General features: G+C 41.2%; 2 protein-coding genes across 3 annotated transcripts; both read right to left on the bottom strand.

Annotated features, from left to right (window-relative positions):
• Nucleotides 1-376: 376 nt before the first annotated feature.
• TMED2 (transmembrane p24 trafficking protein 2) lies at nt 377-11,204 on the bottom strand. 2 transcript variants are annotated; one of them, XM_072144314.1, is made up of 5 exons: nt 10,859-11,204; nt 6,830-7,022; nt 5,270-5,290; nt 4,058-4,165; nt 377-3,664 (listed from the first exon to the last, which is right to left on the bottom strand). In XM_072144314.1, exons 1-5 carry the CDS (start codon nt 11,036-11,038, stop codon nt 3,540-3,542), a joined length of 627 nt encoding a protein of 208 aa, XP_072000415.1. In that variant the 5' UTR covers nt 11,039-11,204; the 3' UTR covers nt 377-3,539. The 2 variants fall into 2 exon arrangements, with proteins under 2 accessions (XP_072000415.1, XP_072000416.1); XM_072144315.1 differs by lacking the exon at nt 5,270-5,290 and having other exon boundaries at nt 10,859-11,197.
• A 3,503-nt stretch (nt 11,205-14,707) lies between these two features.
• On the bottom strand, nt 14,708-16,745 carry LOC140075560 (uncharacterized). Its single transcript, XM_072121676.1, has 2 exons — nt 16,680-16,745; nt 14,708-15,895 (listed from the first exon to the last, which is right to left on the bottom strand). Exons 1-2 carry the CDS (start codon nt 16,725-16,727, stop codon nt 15,197-15,199), a joined length of 747 nt encoding a protein of 248 aa, XP_071977777.1. The 5' UTR covers nt 16,728-16,745; the 3' UTR covers nt 14,708-15,196.
• Between the last annotated feature and the right edge of the window lie 2,167 nt (nt 16,746-18,912).

Raw genomic sequence — 18,912 nt, 5'->3', positions numbered from 1 at the left:
TTAAAAAAAAAAAAAAAAAAAAAAAAATTGGCAAGCAACAGTCCTAACAAAAGAACTAGAGAATTTTATAAACCTGCTGTGCGAAAATTGTAGCCCAAGGTTGAAGTATTCCTTAAAACATGGAAACCCATAAGAAAACTTAATTGTACAAAACACTTTTGTTGCTTGTAAAGAAACTTTCTGAATCCCGAGAAAGAGAAAAGAAGACAATAACAAAAAGAAAAAAAAAAAAAAAAGTTAAAAGCAATTTACATATTTCATTAGGTATTCGCTATTTGCACCAACACCAGAAGCCATATTATTTATCCCATTATCAAAACGATTGTTGCAAAAACAAACAAACAAAATGTGGTGTATTTTCATGTGTAATGTGGTGTAATGCATGTTTCAAACAAAAAATGTGAGCAAGGGTATCAGGTATTTCCCGAGCTTCCTAGAATACAGTAGTTTTTTTTTTTCCAGCCAAGACATTGCACGCAGGGTTAATGCACCCGAAAGAAGGTCGAATACAAGTATAAATTACAAAGATGTTGATATAACCGTAAGACAAACACATTAAAAGAGCAGGTATTTAGAACACACTGGTATTTTCTGTCTGCTGATGTGCTCAGTAATCTTTAATGTGGCTATAGATTTGTTATAAAAAGTTGTTTCTTCTACATTTATCTGGCTATACCTTCTCTCCAGACACAGGGGGAGGTTTACCATACGCCGGTGTATGATTGCGGCCTCGCCGCCCCCACTTCTTGTCACACCGGAACCATCAAGAGGTCCGACCTGGCATAGTTTTGCATGAAAACCAGTGAACAAAAGTGGTCCACTCCACCGTCCCCTCTACAGCCACATGGCGTGGAGGTGGTGTTCGCTATTGTAATTTGCAATTATTTCACCGCTTCTACACCAGAAAACTGGCATAGAAACAGTGATAAATCTCCCCCATATGGTATGTTCTTTTGTACTGGCCCTGTGGATGTGGTGTGGTAGTTTCTAGGACGCCAACATACCAATGACCTTCCTGCAGACCACTTTAGGAAACTAAAGCTATAATATGCTACATTGGCTGGTTGATTCTGGTAGGATCTGATGATATATTATCTGTGGTTGTTGCTAAACAGCAACTTCTACTTTTGGCCGAATTCTCACTTTGCGTTTAACTAGTGGATGACACAATGTGAACGCCGCCTTAGGGAAAACAAGGAACAGACGGATTAACTTTGAAGTATCCAACCCAGAGATAAGTGACAAAAGGAACCTGGAAGCCACTCATCTCGCCATCTAATGAAATAGTATTATCAGTATTGATACTATCAACCTTGTTAAAGGACATCTACCACCAGGATGAAGGATTGTAAACCAAGCACACTGACATTCTGGTGTGTACCCCTTCTAACAGGACTCGCTCTTCTTTGAGCTTATTATTCCCTTAGTTTTACAAAAAAGGATTGTAAAATAATGCAAATGAGGCTGAGGGGCTCCAGGATCCATAGATCTTAATGGAGCCTGCGGGCTCTCAGGCCCATTTGCATAATTTTTTAAGCCTTTTATTTGTAAAAACAAAGGCAAAGGAGGCTTAAAGAAAAGTGGATCCTTCCAACAGGGGGAAACACACCAGTATGTCATTGTGCTTGGTTTACAATCCTTAATCTTGGTGGTAGATTTTCTTTAAAGGACAATTTTAATGTGATGTTACTAATAAAATGTAATAATCTACCATTAAAACATAAATATAATTTAAAAAAGGTTAAAGACCAATGATAGACAGATGAAAACCATTAAAATGTGGCATACTCCGCAAAGATAATAAAACTGGGAATATATTCACAAAATATATATTTGAATAGTCTAAATGTGTTTTTTGTGTAAACTAGCTAAAATAAATGGAAATGACCTTTGTTGCATAGCAGGTGATGACAGAATGTCCAATGTATACAACTACAGGCCTCTTTACAGCAATGACAAAGGAGGACGAGCTAGCACAAGTGGTGTCACAAACTAAACACTAGTTGACCAAAGAAAAACACATTGCTGCTTGAATTCTGCATCATGTTTGAGCAAATTTTTAAGTCTTCACCAAAATATTCATTCCCATATAGGCTCCCAGTAACCAAATCTGCCAGGCTGCTTCTTTAGTGGAGCCATGCATCATCCCAGGGCAGGTCACCTCTGCATCTGAAACATGTTGGATTGCTAAATAGAGCATTTGGACACTCCATTCTGAGCTGGCGCATGTATTTTCATTGTTTGCACCTATTTGTGGGGGGGGGGGGCAATTGCCTTATAATTGGTGTCCATGTGGGTGAGCTGAACTTCTATCATATTATATCTATCTGGTTTATAAGGTTTTTTTTTTTTTAATTTCATCATAGTGCCGCTATTAAGCAGCAAATTATTTAAGATGGATGATCCCTTTGAATGGGTTTTCCCAAAGGCAAGTTAGGCCTTATCCACAGACATGACCGTTCTGCTTCATTAATCTCTATGGAGCTGACAGAAATTGCCGAGCGCTGCCCCTTTAACGACTATATTTCTGCCGAGAATCCTCGACTAACCACGGGTGTAACAAACCAAATTGAGTCCGATATAAGAGATCAATACCACTGAGGCGAATGAGTATGAGCACCATTTCAACACCTGTAAAGAAACGCTTAGTGACTAATGGATCATTTTTGTAAACCCTTATATTTATGCTACTGACAACTCTGCCACTTTTACCCTTTTCTAATTTGTATAAATCCCCAACAATATTTTTTTTGTAAATAAGAAGTAACCAATTTTTCTTAATAGAATCATCGTTTGAGTATTTTTAAAAAATGATTTTAGCAGTATATGACCACTTTCAGTAGGTAGAATTTTAGTTACCAAAAACTTTTTTGTATTATGAAATTTTTAAGTATTATAGTTTCATTCTATTAGTTCCACTTTTGGTTTTTATCTTACAAATACAGATGAATATTCATACTGATTTGTGAAAGCGATCTGTTGCAAAAAAAATTCTGTTACTGGTCCATTAATTTACTAAATATTTTGCAAGAAATACGCCACCAGTGAATATACCCAAGACTCTTATATAGGAAGAAGTGGCTAGGTGATAACTGAACAAAGTCTAAATATCCTATGAATTTTGGAGAAATATATTTGCTCAGAACAGATATACCAGGATAATTTTGGTGGACTATTTGGAGACGTTTATTTATGAACCTCTTTGGCTCTTAGTCTTCATAAAAAAAATGCAAGAATAAAGTGGTAAGAAAGACAAGTGTAACTAGATGTACTTCCAATCCGGACGGGTAACACATCACACACCATGTTCTAGGATCTTCCCAAAAGTCACTTCAGTTTGATGTCAAAGGGGACTTTCTTGAAGGTAACAAGTGCAGCATGATGGTTATTTGTGCTACAATGAGCATTTCCAAAACAAAAATTGCAAAATGTAATTTCTAAAGTTGGTCTGGCCAAGATAACAAAAAGAGGGGAAATATGGGGAAATAAATGAATAAATTTTTGGGGGGCAAAAAGTAAATCCCCACCAGAACAGCTTCCTAAACAACTCGTTGTACTTCAAAAAATCTCTTCAGGTAGTAGATTTGTCCCAGAGTCATAGCAACAAGTACAAGAGCTTCAAAGAATGACCAAAGCACCACCCTGCTGTTCGTGTTGTCATTAACTGTTGAGAGAAGACAGAAGAGTTAATGCACATTAGACCGGATGCACATGACCCTATATTCTGCATATTACTTATCTACATTTATCTAAATTGTATTTCCCAGGAAGTTCAATTATAAAATATAATGAATACCCTAAGAGTGTCATTTTATGAAGGCCAAGTCCACACTAGTGTCTGTTCACTAGTTTTCATTACTTCTTTGGAAATTAAATAGTTGAAAAAATAGCACAGTGCCCCCCCACCCCACTGTTAATACTGAAAGTATAATGTATGGTTTCCAGAAATGTTTAGTGCAGATGTGAACTGAACTTTACTTCCTATTTCTGATAAATTGAAAGAATAAAACCCATCAAACATAGATAATTAATAGAGAAATTTGTACAGGGGACTTACTTGCTCTGTGTATTCTTTCCCGCACTTCCATGTATTCTTGCTCGTGCTTCACAGCTGTCATGGCCACTGCTAGTTCATTGATCATCTCCTCCAGCTTGTTCTGGTGTGCTGTACAACAGGTGAACAAACAAGTAGAGATAAAGCATCATGAAATCAAACAGTGACCACATTATCAAGGTTTAGACAACAGCGCCCAAAGTAAAAAATACAGACCACTATAAAACACTTGCGAATTCCATAACATACAATTGATATGCATGTAATATAGCACACGCTATGCTTATTAATGGTTGGTCAAACTATCTATGCTCAGCTTTTGTGCTTATGAGTAGAAGTCCAAAACATGCCTCCCAACCAACTTTTAAAATGGTTACTAGCTTTTCAGAAACTGTGTAAATTGACAGAAACTGTGTAAATTAATAATATAGGCATTTATAAAAAAAGAACTTCACTCTTTGTAGGCAGTAATAGCAATCTCATGACTGGTGGCTGTCCTAATGGTCAAGCCCCCACAATCTACATATTATTCCTTATCTAAAACATAAAGATAACTTTGATTCTCTGAAAAACACCTTTAGGGCGCATTCACACTGAGCCTTCCCCTTTCTATAGCGATCCATGGTGCACGGCCCATAACACGGGAAAGATAGGACATGTCCTATCTTTTCCCCGTGTAAGGAGAGGTACATATCACTCTGTGCCCATTGCCGGTGTATGGGTGGGCCCATGTACATACTTCCCCCTACGGTCGTGTGAATGTGGCCTAAAATGAAAAATACTGGTAGACCAGGGCTACATTATAACTATTAACCATCCTTTTTCTTGTCGCCAAACTCAAGTTTTTCCAATTAAGATGTGAATAGAGTGAGTGATCCAAAGTCGACATAAAACCCTAGTGGTCACACTCCACACTAAACTATGGAGAAACAAAACAACACATTTCCTTCAACCGAGTTAAAAGCAATATTAAGATTTAACTTTGTCTTTGAAATATTGCTGAAAGGAAAAGCAAAAAATGCATGCCAACCGAGCAACACAGCACTTATTAGTTTAGTACCAGCCAAAACGTTGTCTTTCTCATCTGCACCAACTCACATTACTGACATGCCAACAAAGAAAGATTGGGTTAAAGAAATCATGGCTGCACAGGAATGTTAATATGCACATAAATTGCAAAAAAACCCAGCAGCTTTCACACGGCAGAAAACATACCATCCCATGTATCTCCACCACCTAGGAGAATTATAGAGATGAAAGCACATGAAAGAAATAGTGGTAAATACATTGTTTTCTGGTGGGACTAGCTCTAAGTTTCATTGTGATCAGCATTATGCGTTTGTAAGCCATTACTATATATGGGTTCTATACACATTATCCGTTATTTCCATTATGCTGGTTTCTGCTTACAAACACTAAAAGGAAATACTAACTAGAATAGTACTGTGTGATCAGAGGCGTAATCACTTTCATTGAGGATTTCAAGAGGTAATCTGACAGTTCCTCCCCACCCTGCGTGGTAGGTTATACATCATCTTCTGCATTCAAATTAGAATGTTGGTAAAGAAACATCCAATTTTTAAAAAAGAAAAATGTTATTGGGCATTTATTTGCAGGCTAGCAGAGACTACCCGAACCAATAACTGGTGGAAGTGGGTGCACCTTCAGTCAGTGATTGGTTGATGTCACTAAAAACTTCTTATGTATTTGTAGTCTGTACAAGTAAGAAGGATAAATGCAGAAGGAGAAAACAAAATTAGGACAAAAATATTTTTCTTTAACATTTTCGTTAACATTTGCACCATTTATGCAATGAAAACAAGTTTTGTTAAGTTATACTTTATTATTTAATCTATAACTTATTTATTTTTCCATGTAAAGAGCTGTGTGAGGGCTTGTTTTCTGCGTAACAAATTGCACTTCATAGTGACCGTATGTAATATTCCATGTCCTGTACTGGGAAAATAATCCAAATGCAGGGAAGTTGGTGGAAATTTCCAATGCTACCATTTTGAGGACTGAACAGTCTTTTGATCACTTTTTATTGAATTTTTAATATTTAGCAAAATGGCACAAAAATTACATTTCCGATTTTGGGTGCTAACTTCTATTTCTATTATTTCTATTTTTTTAACACCATTTTTCAAACCCCCCCTCTAGGGTACTTTACTCCTAAGTTGTATGACTGATCCTACCATATACTGCCATACAATAGTGTATGGGGATTTTCCATATCATCTCTTACAATGTGCAAAACGCCCATTGTAATACATAGTGTAAAACAAGACAGCCTCGGATCTTTGTGTGACCCAAGCTGTCATAGCATCAAATCGCAGCTCCCTGATGACGTAACGGGGAGTCACGATGTAAGACAACATGGAGGCGCCCACGCGCCACCAGGTTTTTAATACCGCCAGCGATTGAAAGGTCACCACTAGCACCAATCACAAATGCTGGCCGACTATAGGAGAGGCCACGGCCCGTGAGCCCTATCCAAACTCCGACAGCCACGTGAGTTATAGGAATCTACCACCAGTATATCTGATGGTAGATGTCCATTAACCCCTTAATAACACTTGATATGAATTTACCATCCCAAAATAAATATTTAGTATTTTTAGATACCTTTCCATATACAGAACCCTCACTGGATAATAAATGTAAAATACTGTAAAATGAAGTGTATATAAGCAACATATGCATTTGGTTTTATGGAGTAAACACAATTATTATCACCAAAGTCACTCTGCTATAACATTAAGTGATGCTGCCCACCTTCTGTCTCCATGTCCTGGCCCTTGGGGGCTTCTCCAATGTCAATAGTGAACATCACTATCTTCGGAGTCATTGTAGACATTCTGTTGCTGAAACAAAATTTGTATGTTCCATCCATATGTGCGGCAAAGGTGTACTTTCCACTGGATTCTCTGTCTCCTTTATAAATACCTTTATTGTCAGGACCAGTGATCTAAAACAGAAGAAACAGTAACAATTATCTTTGTCACTGTAAATCTTACACATTTTATACAATTTTCATTCAGCTGAAGGCATCTTTGGTTAGATTCTCCAACAATATAAATCCCTGGGGACTGGTATATGTAAACACGGACAATTGTATTACCCCCTGTCTGACATACATACATTTTTGCAATTATAGAGCCTGCACTGTTTTTGGTTGTTTCACCATGTTTTTATTACTAAGTTCTTATCATAAAATATTGTAAAATTGAGTATTTTACAAGAAAGGGACATTTCTACATATATGCACTTATCTTTGGCATTTGTATTACTGCTTCAACTCCAATAACATTTTGTTAAAAAAAAACAAGTAGTTCTGAAGAGGTATTGTGCTCTGTAGAGATCCTTGTTTACTTGTTACCTCCTGTCCATAGGGTAAGACTCCTGGGACCCCCACTGATCCCACAAGATGGGACCCCCAGAAATGCATTATGCCATCTATGGTAGTTACATAGACAGTGCATGCAAATGCAGTAGATAATCCAGCGCTGTGATCAGCAATTTTCGATTGAATGTTGCAGCAGGAAACATGTTTGGCAGACTTCTCTATCATTATTGTGAACAGGACCCCAACAGTCAGGCCCACATTGATCAGATTGTTCCTGTGGATCTGGGATATCAAGCAAAATTGATACAACCCCCTTAACTCTGGAAAAACTCTGGTTGCCCAAGATGAAACATTTTTTTAGGGTCCTTTATAGTACAAAACATTTGACCCTTTTTCTTCTATTTTTCACCTATGATTGTGGAGGACTGCCATATTGCCTAATTTCTAGTTACAGCATTTTGTGATATACTTTACAGGAGCCGACTCATTGAGGTCTATGGAGTTTTCTAGACTCTGTGCACATAGGAGGTGCTGATAAGCTGTGGCATCATCTATTGTTTGTTATGTAGACTATAGTCATTTTATGCATTATATCTGCCATTGTAATCCTTTCTGTATGCACATTCTTCTGCAATAGTCTTATGTTCCCCAACGTAAGTGTATTTAACCTCTAAAAGCCAGGGAAACCAATGTTCATTTTCAGTAAACCGCATGGGGGAAGATTTATTAAGGCTTGTACGTCCAGGGATTGTGATTATTTTTGCCCTATGCCAAGTGTGTGTAGAGGGGGCCATTTGGGGTGGCCGAGTGGGTGCAGTCTATATATCAATTCTGTAATATAGGCCCTGCACACCACAATGTGGCAGTGTATGATAAGTCCCCTATTCAGTTTAGTGCATTGCTCACTATTGCTATGTGTTAGTCCCACCCAAAATGTAAATAACATATAGAACTTTTTTATTGCACATGTGGTCCCGCAATTTGCTATAATCTGCATGCATTTACCAGCATATAGTTACACAGTTCATTTCTAAAGTAGTTCTGACAAAGATGATTAAAAAACAAAAGAAAAGAGGAGACGTAATATCTGTCCGTTATATTTTCTCTTCTTCTATTAAGAGGGTTTTCACAAGGCAGATGACCATTCTCTGAAGTGCCCCTAGGATAGGTGCACCCAAAATGGCCCCGTTGTCGCTTCACCATTTCTACATTATCCTACTGCACAACAATCTGCACCCAGCAAGCCTCCGCCACCATTGTAGTAACACTGGAAGTGTGAAAGGGGAGCCTGGCTGACGTGTGAGTATGGCACCACAGCTTTATGTGCTAGGGCTCTAATGAACATCCGGACATGGCTGTTGCGAATCTTCATGTGAAAGCTTAATGCATTTGGGCTGCAGGCTTTGTGCATGACATGTGGCCTAGGATAGGGCTGAAAATTTTGGAACAGTTCATATTTCTGTTAGGTCTTCAGTTATTTCCTTGAGTTCTTGTGAGCCAAAACCAGGAGTGGTCAACACGCAGAAAAAGAGGAAGTCTTCTCAATACTGGCGGTCCCCTACTTAAGAACACCCGACTTACAGACGACCCCTAGTTACATATGGTCCTCTGGATGTTGGTAATTTACTGTACTTTAGCTTTGGGCTACAATAAACAGCTCTAATAGTTATCATAGGTGTCTGCAATTAAGCTTTATTGTTAATCATGGTTCTAATGAGAATCCAACATTTTTAAAATCCAATTGTCACAGAGACCAAAAAATATTTGGCTGGGGTTACAATGATAAAGTATACGGTTCCGACTTACATACAAATTCAACTTAAGAACAAACCTATGGAACCCATCTTGTACGTAACCCGGGGACTACCTGTATACCTTATTCCTGGTCACTGGAAAAGGCCTAAACTGGCATCTGACTAGAGATGGAAGCCCTATAATCCCAGGCAAACCCCAACTGTTGAAGACGTACAGAATTCAGCCCTGGGGTGTGGCTGGCGTCAGTGTGCAATGTCATATTTGTGCTGATGATTAGCAAACAAAGAATGTGGTATTTCATGAATATACTGTACCCATATAATGGAAGACATGTGTTAATTCCCTACTAGGAACTTGAGAGGTACTGGGGGACAACTGACCACTAACAGCAATGCAGAAGAAACCGCACCTACTCAAAAAAAAAAACCATAACAGGTTATTTTGCCTTTTCAGAGTAGAGTTGGAATTTTTACTCCGAAACTAAGACATCACTGAAAAATAAGCCTTACCCTAGTTATAGAACAAATCATAATATACGACCTTGTCTTATTTTCAGAAAAAAATGGAAATATTAAAAGAAAAGTCCCAGGAAATATTAACAATCCCCTTGCAGTGTATTGTGTGTGCTTGTATAGAGCAACCAAAGGAACTGATCACTATGCTGCTGTGTATTGTATGTGTCTATGGCCACTTGTATAGAGCAGCATAAGGCACTGATCCCTATGCCACTGTGCAGTGTATTGTGTATGTCTATGGCCACCTGCACATCCCAAAACACTGATCCCTATTCTGCTGTGCAGTGTATTGTGTGCGTACATGGCCATCTGTATACAGCAGCCCAAGGCAATGATCCCTATGCTGATGAGCAGTGTATTGTGTCTATGATCACTTGCATATGGCAGCCCAAGGCACTGATCCCTATGCTGCTTAGCAGTGTACTGTATGCATCTATGACCCCCTGTATACAGCACCCCAAGGCACTGATCCCTATGCTGCTGTGTAGTGTATTGTGTGTGTCTATGGCCACCTGTATACAGCAGCCCAAGGCATTGATCCCTATGCTGCTGTGTAGTGTATTGTGTGTGTCTATGGCCACCTGTATACAGCAGCCCAAGGCGTTGATCCCTATGCTGCTGTGCAGTGTATTGTGTGTGTGTCTATGAACCCGTGTATACAGCAGCCCAAGGTTTTGATCCCTTTGCTGATGTGCAGTGTATTGTGTGTGTCTATGACCCCCTGTATACAGCAGCACAATGCATTGATCCCTATGCTGCTGTGCAGTGTATTGTGTGTGTCCATATCCACCTGTATAAAGCAGCACAAGGCATTGATCCCTATGCTGCTGTGCAGTGTATTGTGTGTGTCTATGACCCCCTGTATACAGCAGCACAATGCATTGATCCCTATGCTGCTGTGCAGTGTATTGTGTGTGTCCATATCCACCTGTATAAAGCAGCACAAGGCATTGGTCCCTATGCTGCTGTGTAGTGTATTGTGTGTGTCTATGAACCCCTGTATAAAGCAGCACAAGGCATTGATCCCTATGCTGCTGTGCAGTGTATTGTGTGTGTCTATGACCCCCTGTATACAGCAGCACAAGGCGTTGATAGCTGAACGGTTACTATGACAGCTGCTCAGTTATCCCCTTGCGAGGCGGCGGTTCTGCAGCACCCTTGGGTGACAGGTTCGCCCCCTACACTCACCTCCACATCGATGTCCAAGAAACCCCCTTCTGCCACTTCAAAGATCAGGCCCATCTTGGTCCCGGACGTCACATGCTCGTAGTAGCATTCTTCGGCGTGAGCGTCGATGCTTACAAAGTAACCTGAGGCCGTGGCGGAGAAGAATGCGAGCAGGGCGACGAGCTCCGATATCGTAAACATTTTGATCAGAGGCTGGGAAACTGGCGAGCAAAGGCCGGGAACCTCGCAACGGAGTATGGGCCTCAGTGGGAAAGAGGCGTCACCACTCTCAGCAGCCGGGGAGCAAGCAGCTAGTGCCACGTAACAGCTGTACGGTGGCCCAATTGGGACACAGTCACATCCGGGCAGTACAAACGTAATGCAGACCTGGCAGTACCAGAAAACGCGCTGTTACGTCTGGCTGTCAGAAGCCACGGCGGCCATTTTGTTTAAGGGAATCTCACAAGCAAATACCTCCCAACTTGTGTGCAAGAGAAAGATGGGCAAAATGTGCCTACATTTTTTATAAACGACGCCCATTCTCCTGTCCCTTGCCCTACCCCCAAACATGGTATAATATTTAATGGCCCCCACATAGTATAATGCCCAATCCTTTGGCCAACTGCCCTATGAACACATATAATTCCCTATAATGCAACTCATCAACATATAATACTATAATAATATTTTATTCTCCCTTTACTTCTGTTCTCCCACTTTTATCTCCCCAAACGTTTAATGTCTTAGCTTTCTGTACTCTTGCCATCCTCCTCCTCACATTTTGACCAACTGTGCTACAGTTCCATAATATTGTGTGTCGTCTCCCCCTCCATCATCTCTTTTTCATATTGTGACCCCCTTTCCTCCATCCCCCTCATAATGTGGCCTCTCATCCTCTATCCCTTTCATATAGTGGACACTGTCCTCCATCGCCTTCCTATTGTGGTCTCTTGTCCTCTATCCCTGTCATATTGAAAACCCCCCCCCTCATATTGAGGCCTCCTGTCCAACATCCCCCTCATATTGTGGTCTCCTGTCCTCCATTGTCATTTTTTTCTTTTTAAATTACGTAACATTTATAAAAGCATATAATGACAACAGTTTCAATATACAGTGAAAATGAAAAACTGTATAGATATGCATCATATCTTAACAGTATAATTTCGGCCCAGAAACCACACACCCACCGCCTCTCTGTGGTCTGGCTGTCCCGCTCCCATTAAGAAGTATCTCTTTATTCAGTCCACTAAAAACAATCTATGGCTGTACCTCTCGCCCATTCTGTTCCATACTGTCATACCCCTAGCAGTCCTCAAGGACATACCTGCATCCTCTTCTTCTACAGCTCTTCTGTCCCTATTCCTGGACTTTCCAACCACTTACCCCACTGTTTCTCAAACTTCCCAGCCGCAGTCCTCTTAAGATATACTCCATCCCAATCTCCGATAGTCTTAGTGGGTCAGCATCAATCCAAAGCCTCACAACAGTTTTTCGGTCCTGATACAGCCTTGGGGATCTACCTCGCCCACATAACCCAACACACATAATTTGGGGTCTCCATTGTCATATTTTTGTCCTCTATCCTCCATCCCATTCATATTCAATCATGCTGTCCTCCATCTGCCTCTTATTGTGGCCTTCTGTCCTCCATCCTCCCTCATTTTATGGTGTCCTGTCCTCCATCCTCCTCAAACTGTGGCCTCCTGTCCTCCACCCCCTTCATATTGTCACCTGCTGTTCTCTACCACCTCATAGTATGGACTTCTGTCCTCCATTCCCCTCATATTGTGTCCTTCTGCCCTCCATAGCCTTCATATTGTGGCCACTTGTCCTCCATCCTCCTCATAATGTGGTCCCCTGTCCTCCCTTGTATGGTTGAGTCTCCCGTCATACGGCCCATTTTTCTCATATTGTGGCCCCTTGTCCTCTCTCATATTGTGCCCATGTGTAATCTCTTATATTGTCACTCCTGTCCTCCTCTACAAACTTCTTATTGCAGCTCTCTGTTCTCTCTCATATTGTGTCCCCTGACTACCTCTGCCCCCCTTATATTGTGGCCCATGTCCTCCTCTGCCCCCCCTCATATTGTGGCCTCTCCCTTCATATTGTGGCCCTTATTTTCCCTCATATTGTTGCCCCCTGTCCTCTTATATTGTTGACACCTCCCATTATATTGTGGCCCCCTGTCCTCCCATGTTTCTGGGTATTAAGCAAAGAAAAAAAACCTTTGTTTTTTACCTTTCCCTCATTCCCCTGCAGTCCTGCTTCTCTTCTCCTGGAGCCCTGAGATGACGGGGGTGAGACAAGCTACCTCCATAAAGTGGGGCATTTTACTTACCCGGTTCTGTCGCGATCCTCGAGGTGCGTTGTCCAACGAGGATGAAGTCCGGCGCGATTCACTAAGAGCATGCACCTGATATCCAGCGGAAATAGTCGGGAAACCCGACGGAAATGCGGTGTGCGGAGCCTTAGTAAATGTGCCCCAGTGTGAGATGTGTGGAGGCAGCAGGAGCTGATTTCCCTCCTAGTCTCGGCTATACACTCACTAATATACTGGGATGGGGACCGGGAGGCTTGACAATGCTGGACAAGACGGGACGTTCTCCTAGTCGGGCGAAAGTAGTCTAAGGGATGCACGGTAGCAATGGACATGGGAGGCACCACAGAAGGTAATAAATACATTTTTAAACACCCAAATAACCCCTTTAAGGTATACTTTTAACTTTAAGCAAATTCAGTGCTGCATGCTCCCCAGCCCCTCCAGCTCTCTCCCTCCTCTGCCTGCTGTAATATGACGGCAGCAGGGAGTATAAGCTCTGTGCTGCTGTGATATCTTTGGCAAAAAGAGGGAAAAAGAGGGGTGAGAAAAGTAGTGGGCGTGTTACAAGGGCTTTGTGGTTGGCGTGTAACAGCCAGAGCCGGCGGTTTGGTGGGCCTCTGGTATCGCCCTCCTGTGCTTCATAGCATAGCAGGAAAGAGGGAGGTAGGAGACCCAAAGGAGCAGGAGCCAAGCAACAGCTACAGATTCCCAAAGGCCTCTGCTAACCCCCCTGGAGCCCTTGTACTACTTTTGCATAAAGTTAAAAGAACAGGACCAGTGTTAATTAAGTCTATTAAACATATTACTGTAGTTGTGCTGCTGGGATCTACCATATAAAATATAATGAGACAGTAATCTTCACAATCAATTTTTAGCAAAGTTAGCAAATATTTATTTAATTTAACCAAAACAAAATAAAGCCAATGCTAAGGGGGCATATAAGGTTGTTTAAACATAGCATGTCCAATTTCATTGGTTTTAAAGGGAACGGCAATATCATGGTGGGTTTCCTGATATAAACACCTACAAAGGGTCCGCCGAACACATTTTCATCGGGTTTCCTGAAAACTTCCGTTTTGCGCCACATTTAAAAGGGGATCTAGGCGCATGTGATCGGATTTTGGCGCATCGGCGCTAGCATGCACGCAACACAAATCAGGGCCGGGCCATCGGACAACCCGACGGATTCGGACTACGCACGGGATTTAACATTTCAAATTGTGTCTTACACTTATAAGCACCGGGAAGAAGAAGGTGAACTCTGGTGGACCTCGGCGGGGAAGCGAAGCATGCAGGAACTCGGGCGCACAAGCTTTGTGAATCGCGTTGGACTTCATCTTCGTCTAACCGTCCGAATCGGGGATCGCAACAGAACCAGATAAGTAAATTTGCCCCAATATGTCTTTGTTGTCTCTGAAGATTTAGAGGGTGTGCCAATGAGGGAATCAGTAACCTCTTTCTTACATATAAAAATATTAAAAAATTAATAAATAATATTCACAATAGATTTTTTTTTTCAAGTTAATGAAATATTTATTACATTTAATATAACCAGAACAGAATAAAGGCTGCTAATGGTTAGGGGACATATAAGGTTGTGTAAACATAGCATGTCCAATTTCATTGTTGTTTAGGGGACCGCCAATATCATGTTGGTTCTCTTGACACCTACAATATGTCTTTGTTGTCTCTGAAGGTGTAGAGGGTGTGACAATGAGGGCATCAGTAACCGTTTTCTTACAAAAAATGTCCTCTTAAAAAGGCTTCTATGAAGTTTCAGGCATGTCCAGTGTCTTTATAGTAGTTTTGGGCCTTGAAATCATGATCAGTCTCCTGAGGGGCGCCTGCAATATGTCTTTGTGGTATTTAAATGGTCTCTTAGTGTGTATGCTGATGAGGGTGCTACCATGCTCTCTGTGATCATCTCATCTCTGTGCTTGGGTTTCTTGCTGAGCTTTGGGTTATTTGGGCCATCTCTGCTTGCTGTTCAATATTTCATGACCTCTGATTTCACGGGAGGCCAGCCATTTCGTATGTATCTACTCCTCTACTTGCTGCCCTCTGTGACAGCTGAAGAGAGCATTGGTCATTCTTCTCAGCCCAAGTCTCATCCATCCCAGGGACCATCTTCTTGGTCCTCTTGGTTCTTCTGTGTTTTCGGTTGATTCGTGATCCATCCAGCTGTCCACATTTAATGATGAAACATCATAGAGGATTTTGCTATCTTCTGGATCTTGGTATATGGGGGGCAGATCATCATCTGAAGAATATTCTTCCTCAGGAAAATCCTCCATTGGTCTCGGAGAAGTTGATCTGCTCCCATCTGATGGTGCTCGAATGTGCTTTACAATTTCACATCCAGTGTCTCTCCAGTAGGAGAAAGGAGGCATCTCGTCATAGAGCAGATTGAAATCTTCCCCCTCCTGAGGCGAATACAGCATAATATCTGGGGACTCTGATCTGCTACCATCTGGTGGTGCTTGAATGTAGTTCACTATTCCACATCCAGTGCTGTACATGGAAGAAATGGGGGGCAGTTCTTCATTGAAGGGATTGAAATCCATGTCCTGCGCTGACAAGTACTCCATCACATTTGCATGTGTTGAACAGGTTTCTTCCATTGGTGTGTGGTTGTTTCTAACAATCTCAATGCTTTCAGAGTAGGAATAAATCCCCACTCCAGAGCTACTATATGAAATCGCCATAAAATCGTAAGAATTCATCTCGTAATCCATTTGCTGTAAAGTATGAACATAAAATGGTGTAAGGGGTCATCCCATCATTATCTATCATATACTTTGTTAAGTTTAACAACATAATAACAGAAACACCTATATATTCACCATTTCCCTGATATAGAAAAAACATATACACCAGATTTACATGTATATAGCTATAGCCAAGTCTACTTGTGAGCTTGATACTGTAGCAAGCACATGCTCAGTCCCTCTCTCCACATCCAGGTATCTGCATAGTGATCATGTATTCACTGCTTGTAGCCAATAAGAACAGCTTCTTACCCTGAGTAATTACCTATGTGTCCATTTTACACTTCCATGGTACTTCTGCAACCTGCATAGTGTTTGTTCCTTTACGGACTCTTAGATCAGAAAGGCCTAGTCTGGTGTGTAAACATGGACTAGAATAGGACAAGCCCCAAATTTATTGGAACAAGCACAAGGATCCATTACCGTACTGTGCATGAGCCATAGACTTGTATGTGTCAGTGTAGAGTCGGTTAAGGAAACAGACGGCGCAATAAAGACATAACCGGACATGTGCATGAGCCCATAACCTTACTATGAAGGAATTCTGCTATTTCATGGAGTATGGTTAAGGTCTGCATATAAAGTTCTTCAAAAAACACATTAAAGTACAGATTAGAGAAAAGTCGTCCACAGGGAAAACTGCAAAGAGCTCAGTTGAAGTTTTGGACAAGACAATGATGAGTTATGTGACATAATATGGAGTGAAGAGGAATATAGTCGACTTACAGCTATTCAAAAGCAGAATAACACTTACCTTATGAAAAACAGACGCCAATAGAACCTGTGCTGATTGTGATGTCATAAGTGAGAAGAACCTGCAGTGTGACATCAGAGGCTGTGGAAGGATATGTACATAAAGGGGGTTATTTATCAGGAGTTGTACTACAGTTTTTTGAGTACAAGCCCTGAAATAATTGAAACTTCCACACTAAATGGGCGTTCAATGATGTGAAGGGGTTGTAGGCTGCGCACTCGCAATACCCTGTGCCTGCTGAATAAGGCGCCAGCCTCCTTGTCAGGATGCGCAGGAGCCCGCTGGAAACATCAGCCAGAGACTCCTGATATATCTGTCATGCCAGAGGGTATAAGAAAGTACGCTGGCACAACAACACTGTTTCCCAGAAAATAGGACCCAGCGGCAGTCATTGCTATAGCTCCCTCCTCACCACACGTTCATTTTAGTGCAAACTGCTAGCACAGGTATTTAAGAAGTGCCTGCGCCACAATTTAGGGAACGTCCTGGTGCACAGTCGGACTGTGCGCCTCACTTAACATGCAAATCTGAAAGAATTGTGTCGCACGTCCCATGTTAAAGGTGCACTAGAGCTGCACAGGGGGCACCAGATTTATGAAGAACGTGCGCCGGAAATCATGTATAAAGACGGCCACATATCTGGTCACGTCTGCCAGATCACATGGGAGCACTGGGAGAGGTGGGAGGTGACAAGTTGACATAGATACATGACGCAACTAATGCTGGATGCGTCCGCTTGCAGATATGAATTACAATAGGCTTGTATCGGATTACTTATTCGAACAACAAGCTTGTAGGTAAGAGAACCAGGATCAAATAAAAAGACATTCATGATCCCAAAAAGAGTGGCCAAATTTTGGTCAATCAAAGGTACTAAAGTTGCCAAGTATATTCTCAGAGTTCTAATAAATAACCCATTGGTCTATAAATAGCGCAACAACCTGCCAAGCATGGCATTGACACTAAAAGCATATAAGCTTGGACCATAAACTTCAGTGGAGATCTTTTTAACCGGTTAAGGACCGGGCCCTTTCCTGTTTTTTCATGTCCATTTTTCACTCCCCACCTTCAAAAATCTATAACTTTTTTATTTTTACACGTAAAGAGCTGTGTGATGGCTTGTTTTCTGCGTAACAAATTGCACTTCATAATGATGGTAATAAATATTCCATGCCATGTACTCGGAAGCGGGAAAAAAATTCCAAATGCAATGAATATGGTGAAAAAACGCATTTGCGCCATTTTCTTGTGGGCTTGGATATTACGTCTTTCACTGAGCGCCCCAAATGACATGTCTACTTTATTCTTTGGGTCGGTACGATTAAGGGGATACCAAATTTGTATAGGTTTTATAATGTTTTCATACATTTACAAAAATTAAAACCTCCTGTACAAAAAAAATTTTTTTGATTTTGCCAACTTCTGGCGCTAATAACTTTTTCATACTTTGGTTACGGAGCTGTGCGTGGTGTCATTCTTTGCGAAATTTGATAATATTTTCAATGATATCATTTTTAGGACTGTACGACCTTTTGATCACTTTTTATAGATTTTTTTAGATTTTTCAAAATGGCAAAAAAGTGCCATTTTCGACTTTGGGCGCTATTTTCCGTTACGGGGTTAAACGAATTGAAAAACCGTTATCATATTTTGATAGATCGGGCATTTTCGGACGCGTCGATACCTGATGTGTTTATGATTTTTACTGTTTATTTATATTTATGTCAGTTCTAGGAAAAGGGGGGTGATTTGAAATTTTAGGTTTTTTTATTATAATTTTTTTTTTAAAACTTTTTTTTATTTTTATTTATACTATTTTTCAGACTCCCTGGGGTACTTTAACCCTAGGTTGTCTGATCGATCCTATCATATACTGCCATACTACAGTATGGCAGTATATGGGGATTTTCTTCCTCATTCATTACAATGTGCTATCAGCACATTGTAATGAAAGGGTTAAAACGAAATAGCCTCGGGTCTTCGGAAGACCCGAGGCTACCATGGAGATGGATCGATGACGTCACAGGGAGCGGCGATCCCAGGTAAGAGGGCGGCGCCCATGCGCCGCTATCTGTTTGAGGCTGCTGGCAGCTTTGCCGGCAGCCCTCGCTGTAAAAACACCCGCGATCGGTGCTAGCACCGATCGCGGATGTTACCGGTAAGCCTTTGCTGCAATATGCAGCAAAGACTTACTGGCTATGGAGAGGGCTCAGCCCGTGAGCCCTCTCCATGC

The sequence above is a fragment of the Engystomops pustulosus genome, chromosome 1 (genome assembly GCF_040894005.1).
Source record: "Engystomops pustulosus chromosome 1, aEngPut4.maternal, whole genome shotgun sequence".
In the NCBI taxonomy this organism is placed as follows: Eukaryota; Metazoa; Chordata; class Amphibia; order Anura; family Leptodactylidae; genus Engystomops; species Engystomops pustulosus.
Note: the sequence above shows the minus strand (reverse complement) of the source record. Positions and strands in the feature narration are given on the sequence as shown.

What these genes read in the sequence shown, in the direction of transcription:
- LOC140075560 (XM_072121676.1), bottom strand. Translation starts at nt 16,727, where the DNA reads ATGACATCACAATCAGCACAGGTTCTATTGGCGTCTGTTTTTCATAAG. An exon ending in TGGCGTCTGTTTTTCATAAG is followed by an intron (nt 15,896 to 16,679) that starts GTAAGTGTTATT and finishes CATACTTTACAG; the next exon opens with CAAATGGATTACGAGATGAA.
- TMED2 (XM_072144314.1), bottom strand. Translation starts at nt 11,038, where the DNA reads ATGTTTACGATATCGGAGCTCGTCGCCCTGCTCGCATTCTTCTCCGCC. An exon ending in TGGTGGAGATACATGGGATG is followed by an intron (nt 4,166 to 5,269) that starts GTATGTTTTCTG and finishes CCTGTTGTACAG; the next exon opens with CACACCAGAACAAGCTGGAG. An exon ending in GGAAAGAATACACAGAGCAA is followed by an intron (nt 3,665 to 4,057) that starts GTAAGTCCCCTG and finishes TTCTCTCAACAG; the next exon opens with TTAATGACAACACGAACAGC.